At 37.0% G+C, this 20,784-nt stretch overlaps 1 protein-coding gene across 1 annotated transcript in view; it reads left to right on the top strand.

Moving 5' to 3' along the window:
• Positions 1-20,784, top strand: part of ADAM10 (ADAM metallopeptidase domain 10) — a 137,289-nt gene that overhangs the window by 61,111 nt on the left and 55,394 nt on the right. The window contains exon 4 of the mRNA XM_040226620.1: positions 428-586. Within this exon, the coding sequence (XP_040082554.1) occupies positions 428-586 (159 nt within the window). The remainder of the gene's footprint in view (positions 1-427; positions 587-20,784) is intronic.

The raw sequence follows: 20,784 nt of genomic DNA, 5'->3' as shown, positions 1-20,784 counted from the left end.
TTCGAAATATACTTTAATGTCTTTATTTTAAAAGTATGTATTTTATACTTGTATTTTAACAAAGAGCTGTTAAATGTATGTATTTTAACAAAGAGCTGCTTGTCTCTTTCAAAGTTTATTTAGCAGTCATTTATTCAATGACTATTGTATACATGCCAGGCTCTGAGCTAGGTGCTGGGAATTTGATTGTCAGCAAGACAGATGTTACATATTTCATTGTTTATACATATATATATATATAAAATATATATTTACTAGGTTCTAGTTGTTCACATTTAGGTTGATATATTTTATGTGAGAATTAATTTCTCTGGTAAATTTGTATTTAGGTTTTTTTCAATACATAAGAATGGCTTTTTAAAGGAGAATAAATTTAACATTCATGTGCAATTTGAATTTGTTAAGAGTCTGTTGCTTTCATTAATAGGTGAAGAAGGAAGTTTTAGCCATGGGTCTGTTATTGATGGAAGATTTGAAGGATTCATTCAGACTCATGGTGGCACATTTTATGTTGAACCAGCAGAGAGATATATTAAAGACCGAACTCTGCCATTTCACTCTGTCATTTATCATGAAGATGATGTTAGTAAGTACTTAATTTTGCAAAAGCATATAAATAGTTGAAACTATGTGGAGACAAATGAAATCTGAGCTGTTTTCTTTCCTAAGCTATTAATCAGGCTAGAAAATAGGTTCACAACCAAAATCTCACTTAAATGATAGATTTATATAGTGAGACAATATCATTGTCAGTCTGTGCCTCTACTTTGTTGACATGATACAACCAATTGTATTTGAACTATGAGTCAGCCAACTCTGACTGAACTGGAAATTCTATATTCTGATGTTATCTAGTCATTTAATGCTGTAACACCTGTGTGTGTATGGCCTACCGAAGCACCATCTTCTTATGTAAATTTCAGTGTGAATATTTGCATAACATTTAAAGAATATTTTAGATGTTTTTGTAATTTCTAAGCTTTTTGAATATTTTTGGGATCTTGAAATGATAACTTGACTTCCGCTGGGTAAGACTTCAAATTTATTGTTTATAGATTTGATTCTTGACCATAGTCTTTATATGCTAAAGCTGAAACTCCAGTACATTGGCCACCTCATGCGAAGAGTTGACTCATTGGAAAAGACTCTGATGCTGGGAGGGATTGGGGGCAGGAGGAGAAGGGGACGACAGAGGATGAGATGATTGGATGGCATCACTGACTTGATGGATGTGAGTCTGAGTGAACTCTGGGAGTTGGTGATGGACAGGGAGGCCTCGCGTGCTGCGATTCATGGGGTCGCAAAGAGTCGGACACGACAGAGTGACTGAACTGAACTGATAGTCTTTATATGATAGTAATTTGTTGGGAGAGTTCTTTTTCTGTGTCTTAAGAGAGTAGAAAATGTATTTAGACTTGACTTTTTCATTCTAACATTGTCTGTATATCCATAATCATTAAATCATAAGAATGTGGAAATGAAATGACCCAGAAATACATTCCTCTAATTTACATGCCTCTGGAATACTCATATTTTATTTTTGACTGTAATAAGACTAGTCTCTCAATTTTTGCCTATTTTCCTTATTTGGCAGGTTCCAAGCTTTATTTTCCTTTATGAATATAGAAATTTGTTGTCAGTAATTTTGTTCTCACCCCTGGTAATGTATGGGAAAGTCTTAATCATGTTGACTTTTTGCTCTGTCAGCTTTGACAGTTTCTATACTGAAGTCTGTCATCTCTAATGCTCGATTACTATAGAAAATAGCACAATTGCTCGAGATGGAACACACTTATGGTTTTACTACCACCTGATAAATCATAAATTTGTTGTTAATGCTGCTTATCCACTTTTTTGCTCATCCCTATTTGATTTCTGTTCCAGTTTCCCTTCTTGATATTTCAAATTCTCCTTAAACTCCAATCTGCAGTCTTCCTTCACAAGCTGGAGTATGGATTCCTTTACCTTCCTTTCTTTTTACCAAAAGGATCATCATCTACTTGATTTATATGATACTTTGTAATTTTCTTAGTAATTTAATTGTTTTGCAGGTTTACCTCTCCTGTCAGGGTGTGTAAGTTCTTCAACTACAGTTTCTGTTTTTTTTTCTCCTTTAACATTTCACATGTTGTTTATCTCTGGAGCACTTTTCTTCACTGATACTTAATAAAGTCCGACAACATTTTCCCTAGAAAGTTTTCTCAGAATCAAACAAGACCTTTGGGGAAATAAAGGAGAGGGAGAGAGTGATTGACAGATTTTGAATTCATGGTTTCCTTCTTATATTGTAGTCAAGTGATTCTTTGCCTTCTATTTCCTATAAGTATCCTCTACTTGTTTTGCCTTTTATGTGTGTACTACTTGTATGCAGTTTAAGCATGTCCTGCTCTTTTTTCAGAATTCTGTTTCTTCTTCATCATATAATTGCATTTTCCCCACTTTGCATCTTTTAGTAAATTTCAGATGTCTCCCTTTATTTCAACCTTTCTTTTTCCCCAAAGGTGATGAGTCAGCTTGGAGAATTGGTGGCAGTGGCTGCAACTTAGTGTTCAATTCCTTTTGGCATTTAACTTTACCATTGATTCCAGTGCTTAATTCTTAATTGTCTTAGTAAATATATATTCATGGTAAGGCAATCTTTTCACATTCTGTTTATTATTATATACCAGTAGTGGTATTGGAGCTTAAAAATAGTCATATTTAGGGTGATTTTGTTTGTAACTTTCGCTGGTAAATGGAAATGTCGTGATGTGAAGATGACAATATGAGAAGCATTGCCTTAAACAGAATTTTTAATGCTTGCAGATTTAGACTGTTACTTTCGAAAAACTACCTGAAAATCTGTCAAGTTAGCTATGAAAGGAAAGCATACACTTGTTAACTTTTTAGTTAAATAGTTGCTCTAAGTCTAGATTCTAGACCAAGGTTGATAGACTGTAAAAGGTTCAGATATTAAATTTTTTGTCTTTATTGGCCATCTTGGTACTGTTGCAACTGAATTCTGCCATTGTAGTATGAAAACAGAGTAGAAAATATGTGAATGAATGAGAATGACTGTCTTCTAATAAAACTTTAGTTATTGACACTTAAATTTGAATTTCATGAAATTTTTACATGACACAAAATATTATTTTTTAATTTTTTCCCACCATTTGGAAATGTAAAATCCATCTTTAGCTTTCATGCCAAACAAAAGAACTCATTTATCTAGTAGGCTTTTGTTTGCCTACCCCTGTTCTAGAGGATGGCTAGATAAATTTACTTTTTCTTTAAGTTAAAATATAGTTGACATACAACATTATATTAGCTTCAGGTATGCAACATAATGATTTGATGTTTAAATACATTATGAAATGATCACCATGATAAGCTAGTAACATTGGTCACTGTACACAGTTATTACAGTATTATTGACTATATTCTCTATCCTATGTATTACTTCCTTATTTCATTACTGGACATTTGAGCCACTTAATCTCCTTGATCTATTCTCCCAGTCTCTACTCCTCTTCCCTCTGGCAACCATGGGTTGGTTCTCTGTGTCTATGAGTCTGTTTTTGTTTTGTTTTTTTCATTCATTTACTTTGTTTTTTCAGTTCCCATGTATAAGTGAAATCACATGATATTTGTCTAGATTAAATTTACTTTTAATTGGCCCTTTAACCTCTCAGTGTATAATACCTAAGGTTCTAATAGTAGTAGAAGTACAACTAGTTACTATTCTTTAATGTATACCCAGTACCATATGAAGTTCTTTGCCTGCATTATTTTAATTTTCACAATAATCTGATGAGGTATATAGGCACACATGTTATCTCTACTTTACAGATGAGGAAACTGAGCATAGAAAACTTTATGTTGCTTGACTGTGGATGTTGTGTTCTTATCCCTGTGTTTTCTGCTTCATTCTTGTAAATGAAGCTGTAAATTCTCACTGCCCTTATTCCAAGGATTTCTGGGTCTTTTCTGAAATCTGTAAGTCTCCCTGAAATCACACATTTGCATTTATTGCTGGTTAGAGCCAGATTCTTTCCTTAACATATTTAGCAGTGGATGTTTTATTTCACAACTAATTAAAAGGGAGACGAAGGCAATGGCACCCCACTCCAGTACTCTCGCCTGGAAAATCCCATGGATGGAGGAGCCTGGTGGGCTGTAGTCCATGGGGTCGCTAAGGGTCAGACACGACTGAGCGACTTCACTTTCACTTTTCACTTTCATGCATTGGAGAGGGAAATGGCAACCCACTCCAGTGTTCTTGCCTGGAGAATCCCAGGGCTGGGGGAGCCTGGCGGGCTGCCGTCTATGGGGTCGCACAGAGTCGGACACGACTGAAGCGACTTAGCAGCAGCAGCAGCATGTCCCTTTATTATTTAATAATAATATTGTTTTCATATAATTTACTTAAGTGCCAGTAGTTTATTTTTATGACTAAAGTACTGCGTGACTGTTTAGGTCACTGTCTATAGGCTTGAGTGAATTTGGTGTCCCTATATCTGTTACTCTCAGCAGAAGCAAATTGCAGGGGAGGCATGCCAGCTTTGGATAGGAATCCTGACGAGAATTTGGCTACCTTCCTCTTAACACTGTTCTTGTAGCTCTAGGCCTTGAATATATGAAACTACCATGGAATATGATAACTGCCGTTCTGGAGAACCTTAGGGAATGGCTTCTGAGGCCATTCCTGTATATAGGAACACTGAGCCAGTTCTCAGTGAAAATACTTAATAACTTAATAACTTCTAGATGCTTTGATATAATTTACTTAAGTGCCAATAATTTGACATGAAGGTGATAACTACATGTAGTTACCAGCTTAAAATTAGCACTTGTTCAATTCTGTGCTTAGGTGGTTAAAGAACACTCTCTTCTAGAAGATAGAAGTGTGAACAGTTATGACAGGGTAAGAATACAATTTAGTTCTCTACCTCTTGGACCAGTTTATTTCAAAGAAACTGGAAAAAACATTGTTCCATAAACTATACTACACCATAAACTGTACTGCTAATCTTATTAATATGAATGCTTTTAGGAATGTCTGTAAAATTGCTTGGAATTATTTTAAATAATGGTAAATAGTGCATCTTTGTACCCTTTTGTGTACTACCTTTCTGAGAGGCAAAGGTCTAAGTAATTTTTCCATGCTGTACTTACAAAGAACTATTTTGCCTCTGAATTAAAAGGTATTTTAAGTAAATATTTGATGCTGCAGAGTAAGAGTCAAATTCTTCACTTCAGATTATTGTCATCTGGGTGGTATAGAGAAGCCCAGAGAGCTTGCATTTGCTTGTGCCTCATACAGTGGTAGGATACTTTTACTTTCAGCCTGTGTGCTAGCTGAAACTGTACTAATAGCTTCATTACCTTGTGTTTCAATGAGAAGACTCCTTATTTCTTGTTCTAAAAATTGGGACTGTTAAATTTTACTTAATCATTTCAAGATGAATGACTCCTTCCCGTAGAAGTCTCTCTTTGTGAAACATAAGGATATTGTTTTTAATTAACCTTAAAAAAACAGTTTGTTCCATACTGTGCTTTGGAAGTTGTAGACATAAATGAGTTTTCTCATAGGCATTAAGACTTTCAACTCTTTTTGTGTTACTGTTAGTGAGAAGAAGCGACAAGGAATAGAAGAAAAAGAGGGAAGGAAGAATTGAATTGGAAAATATTGATAATGACTGGCATTTTTCAAATCTGACATTGTATATTGATTGATCGTGTTCATCTAGAGGTCACAGGAAATTCTGAGGATTTATCTTGAAATGTTTCTGTCTGTGCTTAAGGTCCAATCTGGAGCTTAGAAATATGCTTATGTGTATTGAAGTTGTGACAGACAGTGGTAGACACTTAGAAAGATTAAGGAATGAAGTGTTCTGATTGATAATTCAGTCACAGAGTGGCTCAGCTGTGATTGGAAGTGCCCATGACTTCAGAACTTCCATAGTGTATACAGGTTTATTGTCAGTCTATAAACTTGCTTTACTTAGCATTGATCTTAAATATTTAGTTTTATTAAGCACAGTGATAATATTTGAAAGAAATAAAAAAACTTAGAGGCGTTGTTGACTCTTTTTGTTTTTTCCTGAGTTAATCTCTAGGGAAGTATAATTTCTTCAAAAAATCCACAGGCACAAATGAAGAAAAGTTGAGAAGGCTGTGAGAAATGATAGCTTTTTGAAAAATATTTAATTAGAAATGTGAGATATTTAATCAGCAACACATTTAAGGGATTTGATTCTTTTTGCAGAATTTGGAAAAAATATGCCCAGCACTTTCATATTATTCAATCACAGTTTATTTTATGTATGTAAATAAGACTCAAGTTAAAGACTTTTAAATCAAGACATTTTATGATTGGTTAGCATGTATATTTGTATATACATTTATTTAAAAATATAAATAGAAAATACTTTAGCTGCATAATGATCATTTCAGAAACATAGATTATTTAAAAATAAGAAAGCTCTTACATTATAAAACAGCTTTAAAACTCAACCTTAGAAAGTAAAATTATATTTGGAAATTTTGTTCTTTTTCTTCTGAGAAATATTACCTCATGATTTTGTTTTGCAGTGTTTTGCTATAGTTTTACAAAGAGATTGAATAAGAAATATTCAATTATTCACTCTGGTGTTCTCAGGATTTGGACTTAAGCCACCTGCCTCTGGTTAAAAAAAAAAAAAAGAGAGAAATATTCAATTATTCAATTGAATATTCAATTCATTGTACACCTGAATATTACATTAAGGATGCAGTTTGAATATGTTCTTACTATACTGTTAAGTGACAGGTTTTGAGAGTTTGGAAAAAGTTTATAGATATTTGATTTGACAGTAAGAAGAATGAAAGTTTTAAATTAAGACTTTATAACCATGTGTGTTTAAAAAATAAGGATTTTCTTATGGGAGGCATCGTTTCTTCTTCATCCCTCATTGGCAAGCTGTTCGTGAAAAAGAGTTTTTTGGAATAAACCAGAAGATTGATGTATTGATAGTTCTGAATTTAATGGAATTCTGTAATTTTAGTACTGTTGCAAAAGGCACTAGAATTACTTCTAAACTCTTAAGTTTGAAGATGATGGAAACTGAAGTCTGTGTGCGTGTAGGTGCTCAGTTGTGTTTAACTCTTTGTGACCCTATGGACTGTAGCCCACCAGGCTCCTCTGTCCATGGAATCTTCCAGGCAAGAATATTGGAGTAGGTTGCCATTTCCTTTCCAGGAGTTCTTCCCAACCCAGGGATCAAACCCACATCTCTTGCATCTCCTGCATTGGCAGGTGGATTCTTTACCACTATGTCACCTTGGAAGCCCAAAACTGAAGCCTAAGGAGTCTTATTAAACAGCTTGGGCAAGATATTTTCACGGCAAGGATCTATGTATCCTGACTTCCTCCAGTACATTATTGGGTACATTGTAAGTTAGGAGAGACTTGTTTAAATGAACTAAAGTCAAAGGACTTAATGACAGTAAAGACAATTATTGTGCGGATTAAAAAGATTTCAAAAGCAGAGACATTACTTTGCCAACAAAGGTCCGTCTAGTCAAGGCTATGGTTTTTCCAGTAGTCATATATGGATGTGAGAGTTGGATTGTGAAGAAAGCTGAGTGCCGAAGAATTGATGCTTTTGAACTGTGGTGTTGAAGACTCTTGAGAGTCCCTTGGACTGCAAGGAGATCCAACCAGTCCATTCTGAAGGAGATCAGCCCTGAGATTTCTTTGGAAGGAATGATGCTAAAGCTGAGACTCCAGTACTTTGGCCACCTCATGCGAAGAGTTGACTCATTGGAAAAGACTCTGCTGCTGGGAGGGATTGGGGGCAGGAGGAGAAGGGGACGACAGAGGATGAGATCACCGGATGGCATCACCGACTTGATGGACATGAGTTTGAGTGAACTCCGGGGGTTGGTGATAGACAGGGAGGCCTGGCATGCTGCGATTCGTGGGGTCGCAAAGAGTCAGACACGACTGAGTGACTGAACTGAACTGAAGACTTCATTTTTGGTACCATTGATTTTGCAGAAGTGTGGCTGTGTTTGCTACCAGAAAAGAGACTAAATTTACATTTCAGGTTCAACTTTTATGAGTGATGATTTATAGAAAAACTAATAGAAGTAGCATTAAAAGTGTATATATGTTTATATTTCACATCTCTTCTAGCACAATTCAGTTCTTGATGTTTATGTTTAGTGACCTTGCAAGTGTGTCTAAAGACATTGGTCTAAGACTTGGGCCCTGTAAAGAACTGCTTTACATTGTGCTGTCATATTTATTATAAAAATGTAAAAATTCTGTTTATGGTTTATAAATTTGGAGATTAGATATCTTGGTAAGCAATCTTGTATCTTATGTTTATATTCAAATATTAGACTAGGAATTCATTAATGTGGATTTTACTGCTTTCAGCAACTGGAGTCTTGGATTTTGTTGGGGAAGGAAAATATTTCCCTGTTAATGTTCTTCTAGCTGATGTAAGAATTTTAAAAGAAGAAGAATATCAAATTTAATTATGTACATACAAGGTCTTCATCAGGAAAGTGAGACCCCAGAACAACTTAGGCAATTGAGGTTTATATGGCATTTCAGAGGTGAAGAGGCTAAGGGTTTGGTACTTAAAAGGGGAGCAAAAAAAATTACAGGAAGATGGGAGAGCAAATGTTGGGTAAACAGGTGTTTGCTGTGCCGTGCAGGGACAATGGGACCCAGAGAGGACTTTGATCTGTAGGCCCTGCTGAGTTCCTCCTGCCATACCTATTACATATATTTTGTAGATCTCTGTGTTGATAGTGCTCTTCCTAGACCAGACCCTTTATCTAAATTCTTTCAGGAAGTTAAAGGGGAGGTAAAAAGAAAGACTTCTTGAGTCTTCCTCTTTCTTAAAAATAATTGGTCTAAAATAATCTGTATGCCAAAGAAAGACATTTTGTAGTATGTTGTAAAACAAATGAACAGGAAATTAACAAGTGATACAGTATTAATAACTAAGTACAGATTTTCTTCAAATTTCACAAAATTTTATGCCAGCGTCCATTATTTGTTTTCATACTTTCTTCAAGACTCTGCATGGTATTTAATTGCATTGATCAGCTTCAGCTGTATGCAACAGATTCTGGTAAATTCTCTTTTCATTTTTATTCTATAAAAATGCCATACGACCCAGCAATCCCATTGCTGGGCATACACACCAAGGAAATCAGAATTGAAAGAGACATGGGTACCCCAACATTCATCGCAGCACTGTTTATAATAGCTAGGACGCGGAAGCAACCTAGATGTCCATCAGCAGACAAATGGATAAGAAAGCTGTGGTACATATACACAATGGAGTATTACTCAGCCATTAAAAAGAATACATTTGAATCAGTTCTAATGAGGTGAATGAAACTGGAGCCTATTATACAGAGTGAAGTAAGCCAGAAAGAGAAACACCAATACAGTATACAAATGCATATATATGGAATTTAGAAAGATGATAACGATAACCCTGTATGTGAGACAGCAAAAGAGACACAGATGTATAGAACAATCTTCTGGACTCTGTGGGAGAGGGAGAGGGAGGGATGATTTGGGAGAATGGCACCGAAACGTGTATATTATCATATGTGAATCGAATCACCAGTCCAGGTTTGATGCATGATACAGGATGCTCGGGTCTGGTGCACTGGGATGACCCAGAGGGATGGGATGGGGAGGGAGGTGGAAGGGAGGTTCAAGATGGGGAACACATGTACACCCGTGGCGGAGTCATGTCAATGTATGGCCAAACCAATATAATATTGTAAAGTAATTAGCCTCCAATTAAAATAAATAAATTTATATTAGAAAAAAAACAAGTATTTTCTAATTTTTCTTGTTATGGCTTCTTAAATACATCCATCATTTAATAGTAGAAATTTAAATTTGAAATACATGGGGTTTTGTTTAAAGTATCTTGAATATTAATTTCTCATTTTGATACTAATTTCTCATTTAAATGCTTTCATCTCTGTAGTCACCCTTTGTGTTTTTTTAGTCTAACTTTATTGAGGCTTTTGATGGCTAAGTTGAAGTGCTTTCTTCATAAATGTCACATGCACTTGAAAATATGTGGGTTATTTTCATATATCTTTTGATGCTGATTTATAGCATAATTCCACAGTGATAAGAGAAAGACTGTGTATGATTTCAATACCTTTAGACCATGAAATGTTTGCACCTTGTTTTATGTCCCTCTGTATGTTCCAGTGTCTCCTAGTTTAAAATTAATGGGAACTTGAATATAATTTGTATCCTACTGTTGTGTGAAAATTGTATAAATCTTAATTATGTTGAATTGGTTCACAGCGCTTTTTAGGTTTACTATATCCTTCTACTTCTCTATATTCATTCTTTTAATTTTTGAGAGTTTGGTATTGAAATTCCAAATAAAAATCTTAGTTTCTCCACTTAAAAAATAATTGTAATATATAGTGAAACTATATGTAACCTTGTTCTGTATTTTCCAAGTCTCCTATAAATATGTTATCATACTTTCATAACTTAAGCAAATAAAAATTAAAGCTAAAAAAATACCAGTGAAAGACATTTTTGGGTGTCAAATTTTGCTCCCTTACAGAATCATAGATTTAAAGATGACCTTGTAGATCAACAGTTACAACTGTTTTTGAGTTTAATTCGTTTACTTAAAATCACAGAAGTTAGTGGTAGACGTGGGAGGAAACACGCGAGGCAGCATGTCAGAGCACCGAGGCCTGGCATGTCTGTGAGAAGGCAGTTTGAGGGGAAAGCAGGATGATGTTGTAGAATAGCTTTGTGTCCTTAGGCAAGGAAGGAACTTTCTTTTCCTGGGTCTCATTTTCTTCATGTTATAAAATGAAGGTGTTACATTGTTAACATTCCTTATTTCTTCCAAAATTTGATAATTCCAAACTACTGTTTCTCCAAAGTTGGAAATATTCTTAGCTTTTCTGATTATGCTGCTGCTGCTGCTAAGTCACTTCAGTTGTGTCCTACTCTGTGTGACCCCATAGACAACAGCCCACCAGGCTCCCCTGTCCCTGGGATTCTCCAGGCAAGAACACTGGAGTGGGTTGCCATTTCCTTCTCCAATGCATGAAAGTGAAAAGTGAAGGTGAAGTTGCTCCGTCGTGTCCGACTCTTGGCGACCCCATGGACTGCAGTCTGCAAGGCTCCTCCGCCCATGGGATTCTCCAGGCAAGAGTACTGGAGTGGGTGCCATCGCCCTCTCCATTCTGATTATGAAATGACTATATAAAATAGACATTTTTGCTTGTGAATTAATTAGAAGATGAAGTGTGTCAATCACTATTAGCATTTTAGTGAATAGCCTTAACCATTTAAAATTTCATTTATATATCTTATATTTGTTTCTATACCAATAAATACAGCCCTATCTTTTTTGAAGGTGAGGGTAGCCCTACCTTTTTAATGCCTTAATGCCTGCATAGTATTCCGTTGTTTCACTAATGAATATATTATTTATCAACTCATCAACTAAATGGACTGTTTAATTAGATTGTTAATCTTTTTTTATTATTGCAGTGCACATTTTTGTGCATAATTTTCCCCCTCAGCATATTGTATATTACCAGATGGCGCTCTAAGAAAGTTGTACAGATTTATACTTTTCTACCTAGAAACTTAACATTGTGGGCCTGTTTCTCTAATTGCTCCACAAAAGTGGCATTAGAAAAACACATGTATAAGATGCAGTTGAAGCTTATACGTTGTCTTTGGTTGTCTCGTCTTTCTTTAAACAGTTTCATTGACGAAAAATTGACATAAAATAAACTGTTAATATGTAAAGTATACAGTTTGGTAATTTTAAACTTGTATATATCTGTGAAACTGTCACCATAATCAAGAATAGTATACACATTCATTGCCCCCGTTGCTTCCTTCTCCTCAGCGTAGTCCTCCTTTTCTTCCCACCTCTCTTTCCTCAAGCACCAATCTGTAGGTGAGTTTGCATTATCTAGAATTTTAGGTAATGCAGTTATATGTTATATACTCCTTAAAACGGGCTTAACTTGGCTCTAAAGAGGGGGTATTTCGGAAATTTAAGACAAGCCTTGTAGAGACGAAAGAGCAGAACAAGTGCTCATGTTGCTTATATATCAATTCTCTCTTGGCCAAACCCACACTCATCCTTCAAAATAGAATCCAGGTATAATGTCCTGGAGACCTTTTCTGGCCCCTTAGTTCTGGATATCCTCGCTTTACTTCCATTGATATATTGGTGAGTCCTCTGTATGTTTTGAATTCAGACCATTGGTCATATGATGACCTTTGAAAAGAGGCATGGAAGGAAAATTGCTGTTGGCTGGATGAGTAAATTAAATTCAACCGTTATTTAATAAACTGTGGATGATTGCAGAGAGCCTTAATCTTTAGCAAGCAGATATTTAAATGGAATTCTTGTTTACATATCTGACACCCCAGCTAGACTGTAAGCTCTTTGATGGTATATATTCTTGTGTCATTTATTCTTGTATTGCTTATGTTTGATAATAATAGTTTTTCCCTCCCATTGTTAGTTTTGTAAATGAATTAATAAAATTAGGAATAACACTGACATTTAAATAGGAAATTTATGTGCATACAGGCCCTGATTTTGAACGTGCCCTATTTTATAGTCAATCTGTAAAGTAGTTAGAGATTTAGAACATAATGATAGACAGTGCCTAATTATTGCAGGTAGAATGAAGGTTAAAAGGATGTTGTTGGAGCCAACAATTTACAGATCTTTAGTTAATTGATGACCTTTGAAAAGAGGCATGGAAATCAGCTGTGACTGAAAAATTAAATTTCGCAAGTGTTTATTGATTTGGGAATATGCCGGAATGATTGAGAGTTCTTTTTAAACCTTCAGGAATATTCTCAGTCAATAATTGAGAGTCACAATGTGATAAATTTTGTATCAGAAATGTCATCAAAGCACTGGTATGCACTGGGGGACCCATAGGAATATGTAGGAAGATTCCCAGTGGAGGTGGCATTTAACTTGAACCTTGAAGATAAGGGTAGACTTTGGACTGCTGGAGATAAGAATCTGTGATAATAGGAGAAAGATAAATATTATTCTGGCTAGGACCATATTTATTTTTAGCTGCTGCAGCTCAGGAACTTCAGAAAAGAAACAAGCGTCTTTGGCCTGGAGTGACCTGTTTTCTGTGTATAGGTTTATAGTGCCAAATCAAATAAATGGAGTTAATGGTCACTTTAAATCAGTATGATACAAGTTTTCATTCCATTTCAGTTTTAAGATTTACAGGTTTAATGATAGATTAGTTTAATAGTTAATATTGTTTGAGTGTCTAATTTGTACAAGACACTTCTAGATATGTTGGATACAGTGATGAGTTTCTGTCCTAATGCCATCTAGACTCTGCTGATCAGAATAATAGAGCAGCATATTTCCTATTGACCTGATACCCATGACTCCCTTGGCCCCCAACACCAGCCCGTCTTAAAAACTATACGTGGGAAGGGACATGCCTGGACCAGCTCCATGTTTCTGTTTCCTTGGAGATCAGTGTTGTGAGAGCATGTGGAAAGGGGACCTCTTTAGCTCACTCTCCTTCCCAGGGACATTCATACTATACCTTTCTTTTCCTGGTCTCGCTGCCCTCCCCAAACGGAGACTGGTTGTGAGGGGTGGGGAAAGGGAGAAAAGGACCTCTGTCCTCTGGAATTAGAGGGGGAAGAATATTTGGGGGCTGCCTGACCCATTCTTCCATTCCTTCAAACTCACCATCTCTCCTTGAAAAGGAAAAAAAAAAAAAGCCTCCTCTTCTTTTTACTGTTTCAGTGAATCCTTGCTGGTTTTTGGCAGCTTTGGGAATAAATGGCATTTTCATGGGGAAGGACCTCACCTATCTTACCTTTCAGATACTAGCAAAGCAAGTTTTTGTACAGTAACTGTCTATGGAGCCATTCCTTTTTAAATTCTTTGACTAGCATAAAAGTTGGGTCATTTGATTGAATTTAGTGATTCATAGTGTGTTATTGATAGAGTAAAGGGACAAATGATGATTAGATAGTTAATCCTGCCTAGAGGATTTTAAGTAGAAAAAAGTGAGAGATCCCTATAATTTAATGATTACTTAAGAAAGCAGGTTTGCTTAATGACAAAACCAAGCCAGCTTTCTTAGCAACAAAACCATGCAACAGAAGCATGGGACATTCCCCAAAACAATAAAACAGTGGTAGGATGAGACCCACATATTGATTGCCCAGTGAGCTCAGTAAGTTAATGGTCCCTAGGACATGCTTTTTGTACAGATAAAAAACAATAATTTGTGGACTTAGCTTGACCATGTAGGGATAAGAAAATTCCCCTGCCCAACCTGGAGGAGAAACTAATGATGGATACACGATGTCTACTCAAGAAAGATAAAGTTTTCCACCCCCTCCACTTTGCCTGATTATGAAACTAGCCCAGTAAAGTACTTGGGACGTGGAATTTCTCCCTGCCTGCTTGTAAGCCTCACAAGGGTCCTATTCTAATAAATCACTTCTTATCTATCACTTTGCTCTCACTGAGTTCTTCTCTGCACTGAGATATAAAGGACTATGGTATACCAGAGCTCTTCGGAGCTCCTCGAAATGACACCAAACTGTTTCATTATTAGAGAAATTATACCAAGTTTTGATTGTTAGAGTTGTCTCATAGCTAAGGCTTTGGATTCTGCAGTAAAATTCCTAACCTGGCAGTCACATTGAGAGAGGGATCGCTTGCTCGGAGTAGTGAGGACGTTAAGTCTACTGTAGTTAGTATCTACTGAGAAGTGGGTGTTTTATGTGTGACTCTGTTGGGGCAGATGATCTGAACTGTAAATATTTCCCCTTCCTGGAATGGATGATTGAGAGTTAATTAGAGCTATTTCCTGCTTGAGGTGGTATCACAATATATGTATTATTTATATCTGTGCCTCCTACAACAATGCAAAAGCAAGAGGTTGGCATGCAAAGGAACTGGAAGAAAGGCCTTAGATTTAAAGCTGATCTTTGTTTTAAATAGGCTGAATATTCTACACCAGTGACTCATTCTTTGTGAAAGAATATGCTGTTTGGCCTTTTCAGGGGAACTACAGTGCATCCTATGATTTAGCATCTCAATGAGGGCTTATTCATTAGTCAAACAAAGGCTTTTTCTAGAAACGGGGATTATATTGTCAGTAATTTTAGAAGGAAATGTCATTGTCCATTTTCATAGTTTCATATGTGGTGACCAGGGAAAATAGGCTCTTTTAGAAGTTCTGAAAGTATATGGGAAACATTTTATACTTGTTTCTTGTTTTTTCTATTGAGAGAGTATTGTGCTGACAGATTTTGAAGCATATATAATACTGTTTTGTGGCTTTGGAAACTTTTTTTTCTTAATCCTAAATATCAGGCTTTCCAAAAGAATGTATATTTAAAATTCATGATACATAAAATACAATTTACAAAGAAATAAAACACTCTAGTTCTTTTAAATATACTAACTCTTGACGTTTCTAATGTTTTATATTAGTTAGTTAATTCAGTCGCTCAGTCGTGTCCGACTCTTTGTGACCCCATGAATCGCAGCACGCCAGGCCTCCCTGTCCATCACCAACTCCCAGAGTTCACTCAGACTCGCGTCCATCGAGTCCGCGATGCCATCCAGCCATCTCATCCTCGGTCGTCCCCTTCTCCTCCTGCCCCCAATCCCTCCCAGCATCAGAGTCTTTTCCAATGAGTCAGCTCTTCTCGTGAGGTGGCCAAAGTACTGGAATTTCAGCTTCAGCATCATTCCTTCCAAAGAAATCCCAGGGCTGATCTCCTTCAGAATGGACTGGTTGGATCTCCTTGCAGTCCAAGGGACTCTCGAGTCTTTTCCAACACCACAGTTCAAAAGCATCAATTCTTCAGCGCTCAGTCTTCTTCACAGTCCAACTCTGACATCCATACATGACTACAGGAAAAACCGTAGCCTTGACCTTAGTCGGCAAAGTAATATCTCTGCTTTCGAATATGCTATCTAGGTTGGTCATAACTTTCCTTCCAAGGAGTAAGCGTCTTTTAATTTCATGGCTGCAGTCATCATCTGCAGTGATTTTGGAGCCCCAAAAAATAAAGTCTGACACTATTTCCACTGTTTTCCCATGAAGTGATGGGACCGGATGCCATGATCTTGGTTTTCTAAATGTTGAGCTTTAAGCCAACTTTTTCACTCTCCTCTTTTACTTTCATCAAGAGGCTTTTTAGTTCCTCTTCATTTTCTGCCATAAGGGTGGTGTCATCTGCATATCTGAGGTTATTGATAGTTCTCCCGGCAATCTTTATTCCAGCTTGTGTTTCTTCCAGTCCAGCATTTCTCATGATGTACTCTGCATATAAGTTAAATAAGCAGGGTGACAATATACAGCCTTGACGTACTCCTTTTCCTCTTTGGAACCAGTCTGTTGTTCCATGTCCAGTTCTAACTGTTGCTTCCTGGCCTGCATACTAAATATAAATAGTCTTATTTTTTATTTCCCTACACATTTATAAATAATAGAGTTTCAATATTTTGACAAAAAATTTTGAAGGTAATGGAACAGTTGTAACTTCCTCCATTGATTATTAAGATAACTTTGCATAGTTTTAGCTTACTTGGTCAATTTTATTGCCTGTACGAATGTGGTTAAGAGCCAACTCATTGGAAAAGACCCTGTTGTTGGGAAAGATTGAGGACAGGAGGAGAAGGGGGTGGCAGAGGATGAGATGGTTGAATGACATCACTGACTGAATGGACATGAGTTTGAGCAAACTCAAGGAGATAGTGAAAGACTGGAAAGCCTGTCATGCTGCAGTCCACAGTGTCACAAAGAGTCGGACACGACATAGGGACTGAACAACTAATGTGGTAAAGTTAAACAGTGAAATAGGATTGAGAAGGGTCTCTGGAAATGCAGTATCATTGCCAGGTGGCATAAAGGAACTGCTTGAAGTTACAGATTATAATTTTTGAATGAGAATAGTTATAGTTACCATTTTCTTCTCCAGCTGCATTCAACTGGAGGGGTACAGGTAGAGAGTTGAAATTTTTTTTTTTTAGTAGAGTTGAATTTTAACAGGTTTTGTTTGAGAGTTGGGAAGAGGAAGTGGCAAGGGAGTTTAAGGTAAATGAATGGAGTAATTATAATAATCGACTCTGGGTTTCAAGCTGAATAAAGAGAAAGAGAATATCCAGTAGTGGACAGGATAGTAGCATTGGTGGATTGAAGGGTTTTCGAGATGTTGAAGGATTGCCTGAGTCTAAGGGGGAATGTTCTGAAAAGATGAGTGGTGGAAAGTAGGATCAGGAAATTTGAGATGAAAAAGAGGTTTCAGTAATTAGTGTTGACAGATTCACAAGTATGACCATGTAAGTGAGAAATCGAGGTAGGAGAAGACCATTGGAGAAAAGGTAGTATGAGTGTATTTAAGGATCATCAACCTGAATGTTGAAATCACTAAGAATTATGCTGGAGTGGTGTCTGAGAGAGTGATGGTGAATTAGGAGCCAAAAATAAGATAATAGAGGGAAGTAGTGATTTGGAGGCTGCAAAAACTTATAGTAAATTGAAGTCTTTGGTGGTATAGTCTCATGACCATAAAAGCTAAGCCCCAGTGAAATAGTTCTAATGGGCCCAAGGCAGAAAATGGTAGACAGTTGGTGAGTCTTTAAGGAAGTGGGGGTCAGGGGAATGTCTTCCTATGAACAGGGAGAGTTCTGGGGTTTCCCTTGGTATTTGCTGGAATCCTCCTGATAGAGGTAAGGAGTGCTGCAGAATGATTCTCTTGGCCCCTGTCATGATGGACCAGAGGAAGTGATTTTGTGGAACATTAAGGACTCCCTTGATTCCAGCCAAATGCAGCCTATTAGGAGTGAGATAGGGGCACGGCAGTCTTGCTTTTGAATCCAGGCTACCTTTTTTACTGGGGAGTGATAGCCTGCTACACGGATGGTTGTTTAACTGGCTTCCTGTCAACTCCTGCTGATATATTAGCCTATTGATGGTATGGTATTATGCCAGTACTTGCCTGACTTCTGATCATGTGGAGGAGTGGTAGGGAAGAGATTGACTCCAATATCACCTGCATTTACAATGTCACAAATACATATGTGTATATATCTGTATATATTTACATATATAAGTCAACTATGTATTTTATCAAGTAGATGAGATACCCATTAGACAGTAGTTAACTTGATTACCTTAATCCTAACTGTCACAGGCCTAGCATCAGTACCAGTATATTGATGATACAGAGTGCCAGTGTGCTTAGTATTCAACATTATTAATATCTTGAAAATATATTTTATTGAGATACTATATAATAGGGAATGCTGACTATATATAAATCAGACATATATATTGTTTGTTGACTTCCCTTATCATTGCATTAAAAATGATGCTACAGTTGTTTAAGATAAGGATATTTTTGTTCCGTTCCTCAGTTTTGTCAGATGTTTAGTTAAATGCTATACACATATAATTTGTTCAAGTGTTGGTGAGGAAATTGTCTCTTCCAGAAGTACTTTGTAGCAGCTCTTTTGTGCCTGTGTAGGAGGAGATTCAAAACACATTTTATGGTATGCTTTGAATGAAAGGTAGATCCTAATATCTGTCACAATTATGTTATGATATTTGGTATTTCTTAAATTTGAATAAAATCAGGCATATCAACTGATTTCACTATATTTTGAACTGTGTTAATTAAACTGAATTATATATGAAAACAAAAAATGTTGTTTTGACATATTTGTTATGTGAGGGCTTATAACATATTTGTTATGTGAGGGCTAAATTCCTAATGAACCTCACAGCTTTCTGGTTTCTAAAACTGAAAATCTTGACTAAGTAAATTCTCTGAAAAAACTATTTGAAAAATGATAATAGCACTTTATTTCTCTAGACATGCAAAATGTTTAATCTGAGTGTGGTAGTCTATGTAGTTATCAGTCTTCAACTTAACCATATGACTGGTTTTTTCGGGGGCAAATGTTGTATCTTGGGATAAGTGAAAACTAGTTTAAGATGAAAATATTCAGGAAATAGTGGCAAATATGAATACTGCTAAACATTTTCTGATGTGCTGGGCCAAGATTATTTTGATATTGACTGTGACAGGAAAACTTTTCTAAATGCCAGTGCAGCTCAGATATAGAATGAGTTCTTCTATTCTCCTTAACAAAACTTTTTACTGTGTGTAAGGTAATGCTGCCTGCAGTACCAGACAGTCCCAAATTAAATGACAAAATGCACTGAAACCTCATTTCTCACTATTGTAACAGTTTAATGTGAATATTCATCATCAGTCAGCTTTTTTCCAAGAAATGACTCAGGAATCTAGGCTACTTTAGTTGGTGCCAATTTTACTCTTGCCATTCTCAGTTTGTCTGTTTCCAGCCATTCAGATTCGCCTGCAGTACAGGAGACACAGGTTCAATCCCTGGGTTGGGAATGTCCCCTTGAGAAAGAAATGACTACCCACTCCAGCATTCTTATCTGGGAAATCCCAGGGATGGAGGAGCCAGGGGGGCTACAGTCTGGGTCACAAGAGTCAGACACAACTTAATGACTAAACCACCACCTATGAGGTGATACTTTAAGGAACTTTGAATATCCTATTATTGTACATTTGACCTAATGGCTTTAGGGCTCCAAAATCACTGCAGATGGTGATTGCAGTCATGAAATTAAAAGATGCTTACTCCTTGGAAGGAAAGTTATGACCAACCTAGATAGCATATTAAAAAACAGAGACATTACTTTGCCAAAAAAGGTCCGTCTAGTCAAGGCTATGGTTTTTCCAGTGGTCGTGTATGGATGTGAGAGTTGGACTGTGAAGAAGGCTGAGCGCCGAAGAATTGATGGTTTTGACCTGTGGTGTTGGAGAAGACTCTTGAGAGTCCCTTGGACTGCAAGGAGATCCAACCAGTCCATCCTAAAGGAGATCAGCCCTGGGATTTCTTTGGAAGGACTGATGCTAAAGCTGAAATTCCAGTACTTTCGCCACCTCATGCGAAAAGCTGACTCATTGGAAAAGACTCTGATGCTGGGAGGGATTGGGGGCAAGAGGAGAAGGGACGACAGAGGATGAGATGGCTGGATGGCATCACTGACTCGATGGATGTGAGTCTGAGTGAACTCCGGGAGCTGGTGATGGACAGGGAGGCCTGGCGTGCTGTGATTCATGGGGTCGCAAAGAGTCGGACACGACTGAGCGACTGAACTGAACTGAAAGCTAAGTTGCTGCAGTCATGTCCAGCTCTTTGCAACCCCGTGGACTGTAGCCCACCAGGCTACTCTTGTCCATGGGATTTCCCGGGCAGGAATATGGAGTGGGCTGCCACGCTCTCCTCCAGGGGACCTTCCTGACCCAGGGGTCACACCCAGGTCTCCTTCATCGCCTGTATTGGCAGGCAGATTCTTTACCGCTGGTGCCACCTGGGAAATGGGTGATCCTTGCTTATGTCAGCTTATGCATATGGAGTTGCAAAATGGTAAATCTTTAAGTCTGTCATTTCTTCCACATTTATTGGTGGGAATTTACAGCTGTTGCAGTCTTGATGTCTGGTAAAAACTAAGGTTTAAATCATAGCTACTATATCAGTGTAGATAGGTTGACCTTAATCCCTGCCTCCTACCAGCCAGTTTAGATTTATATTGTAATATTTAATTAGTATTTCTTATGGAATAGGTCACTAGTGTCCACTTTAGGTTCTAGATTTACTCAAGAAAGTGTTTTTAATTCTAATTCTGTATATTATAACTATAGCTGCTTACAGA

The sequence above is a fragment of the Oryx dammah genome, unplaced genomic scaffold, assembly GCF_014754425.2.
Source record: "Oryx dammah isolate SB20612 unplaced genomic scaffold, SCBI_Odam_1.1 HiC_scaffold_26, whole genome shotgun sequence".
In the NCBI taxonomy this organism is placed as follows: domain Eukaryota; kingdom Metazoa; phylum Chordata; class Mammalia; order Artiodactyla; family Bovidae; genus Oryx; species Oryx dammah.
The sequence above is the reverse complement of the archived record's forward strand: the minus strand, read 5'-3'. Positions and strand labels throughout refer to the sequence as shown.